Below are 2,782 nucleotides of genomic sequence, written 5' to 3' on the forward strand. Positions count from 1 at the left end.
CATTCAAGGAGCACAGCCTCGTGGATTGGGTGCATCCCTACTACCATCTCGGTTGTTCCTGGTTTTGAAATATAATCGTATTTTTGGCATTCTGCAGCTTGTGTTCCACTATACGAGAGCCAAAACCCATCCATCCATCCATCCATGTGCCACGAGAAGATCCATCCGTTGAAGACTGCGGGGTGCAGATCAGCATCAACCAATTTGAGCCTGCGTTTCTCCCAAAGAAAAGAACTGAGGCTTTGCTATCCTTCAATACTCACGCCTCTGCTCAGCACTCTGTCGGTTGCCAGACTCGCCTCTTCTCAGCTCAATTTCTCGTTTGAGTGCAGAACAGCAAAAGAACAGACAAAATTAGGATTTTCTCCAATGCTGCCCTGATGTGTTCATGTCTTGATGACATTATGTATCCCAACAGAAAAAAAAAACAAGGAAAGGAAAAACCAGCAGGTCAAGCCGATCCAAAACATAAGACACCGGACGCGACCATGAATCAAGTGTCGAATTAACCATGGGTTGTAAACTTCAAATTACACCCCTTCCAGAAAAAAAAACTTTGAAGCACACCATCACACGTGTCTAATTAAGGCAACGGCAAAAATCTAACATAATGTTGCTCGTTGGAGACAAATCTATGGACCTGCACGACGGGGCCTCAAAAAGCAGAAGCATCCGTGGGTCTTCCCTTCCGGAATCATGTCTCCGCCGTGTGTTGTGTCAAGAGCATCCAGGAGTTGCACAACGTCCAACATGTCGGGCCGCTTCTCAGGGTCAGCCTGCCAGCACTTCTTCATGATGTTCGCCAACGGGGCCGGGCAGCAGCGTGGGATCTTTGGCCGCAGATTCTGTGCACACAACATAAAAGGTAAAATTGTAAGCTTAAAAAGTATTGTTGCACAGGCTTATTTAACATGCATGCTTGTCCATGCAACGAATTTTGGGAGAAACAATGATGGAGGGATCTGACGGTTGAAACAAACCTTATGAACAATATCAAAGGAGGCTTCTCCAAAGCTCTTGTTTGGGTAGTACGGCATGTCACAGCAATAGATCGCCCACAAGCATATCCCAAAGCTGTAAACATCACACTTTCTGTTGTATGGCTTGCCAATAATAACCTGTAAATGCAAAGAAGATTGTTTTTAAGAAATGCAAGAATTGAGCACCAAAATCCTAGAGCGATTGGTTGGCAGCGAGTAATACCTCCGGAGCCATGTAACCGGGCGTGCCTGTCATGCCTGTCATCTCTCCTGGATTCTTAGCTTGCACGCGCGCGACCCCAAAGTCGGCAATCTTAAGGGTCCCCTTTGCGTCAAGCAGCATATTTTCTGCTTTGACATCCCGATGCACGATATCTTTCGAGTGTAGATAGGCCAGTCTGTAAAAGGAATACATGAGATTATTCGTTAACCTCAGATTCAGATTGGAAAATAAGTGAAAGTGCTTTGCTTACCCTCTAGCCAAATCCAATGCGAGCTCAACCACCTCTTCATATGTAAGCTTATTGTCCCTGTTTGCATATAGATGTTGTCTCAGTGTTCCTCCACTGAGATATTCGACGACGACACAACATGCACTCTCTGGAAAATCAGGGGGTGCACTACACTCCCCGCTCTGAGGTGGAATACTAAGGTCAATGGTACCCATTGATGCACCAATGAACTGCAAGGAAGAAAACATTAGACTTTTAGAATGTACCACAAAAAGAAAGCCTCGCTCTAAAGAAGACAGTTGTGTAGTGCCCACTATTGTTAGTCCTGAGCAAGCAAAAAGAACAAATATTGCTACTACCCCCAAAAAAACTACATTGAACATTCCTAATATAGGATGCAAATGTCTTCACGGGGAGCAAAAATATTCACCTTTGTGACATTTGGGTGGTCGAGGTCCTTCCAGACAACAACCTCCTTCCTCAGTGCTTCGCGCTGAATAACAATTTCAGTCTCTGGCATAAGTCCATCGTCTCCCCAATCCAATAGTTTGGCTTCATACACGCATGGGGAAAAAAAGTATTAACTATAATCCCTGGGAAGAGCAGGGGCTCGCCGCATTCTAATGTTTTGGCAGCTGGCTAAAGTATCACAATAAAACTTGCAGTATACTACTCCCTCTGTCCCAAATATAAGAACGTTTTTTACACTAGCATAGTATAAAAAACGTTCTTATATTTTGAAACGGAGGGAGTAGTACAATTGAACTTGATGGTATGCCACGAAATGTCTATAAGAGTTAAGCATATAGTAATGGTTTATTATGTAACGGCCTAACATGTTTAATTATTAGGATATGTAAACAGAACACTTGACCAGCTGACTGAGAAACAAAAGTTGAAATAACAATTTTTTTCAATTTTAATTTTACATTATTCGAGCAGGCCGCTAGATAGAGACACATTAACGAATCCAAAGACCAACAATGATGATGTATCAATGGCGAGAATTTTTTTTAAAAAGAATCTGGCGGTGGGAATACAAGAAAAATAGAAAATACGTCATCTAAACTAGAGTTCATAGATGGGAAATATGCATATGTAGTGCATGATAGTAATCCAAAATATACTGACGATGGTAAGCATGGCGCATAGAACATAATCCATCCTGATTCTCAAAAAAGAAACGAAAAAAGAGTCCATCCGATTTGGCTAGCTGCTATTTGATTTTAATATAGCATAGAACAAAACACATCAAGTAATCCACGACTGTTGGATCTCATGATTTTGCAAGACAAAACATGAAAAGTTGATCTAAGATAGATCCCATCACCTTATAGCAAAACGAACGAG

The 2,782-nt window shown here is 42.2% G+C and overlaps 1 protein-coding gene across 1 annotated transcript in view; it reads right to left on the bottom strand.

Annotated features, from left to right (window-relative positions):
- Window positions 1-489: 489 nt before the first annotated feature.
- LOC119368013 (serine/threonine-protein kinase STY13-like) overlaps window positions 490-2,782 on the bottom strand; it is a 3,195-nt gene continuing 902 nt past the window's right edge. The window contains exons 2-6 of the mRNA XM_037633373.1: window positions 1,863-1,984; window positions 1,454-1,662; window positions 1,204-1,378; window positions 981-1,118; window positions 490-845 (exon numbers count right to left, since the gene is read on the bottom strand). Coding sequence (XP_037489270.1) covers window positions 633-845; window positions 981-1,118; window positions 1,204-1,378; window positions 1,454-1,662; window positions 1,863-1,984 — 857 coding nt within the window. The 3' untranslated portion in view covers window positions 490-632. The remainder of the gene's footprint in view (window positions 846-980; window positions 1,119-1,203; window positions 1,379-1,453; window positions 1,663-1,862; window positions 1,985-2,782) is intronic.

This window comes from Triticum dicoccoides, chromosome 2B (assembly GCF_002162155.2).
Source record: "Triticum dicoccoides isolate Atlit2015 ecotype Zavitan chromosome 2B, WEW_v2.0, whole genome shotgun sequence".
NCBI lineage: Eukaryota > Viridiplantae > Streptophyta > Magnoliopsida > Poales > Poaceae > Triticum > Triticum dicoccoides.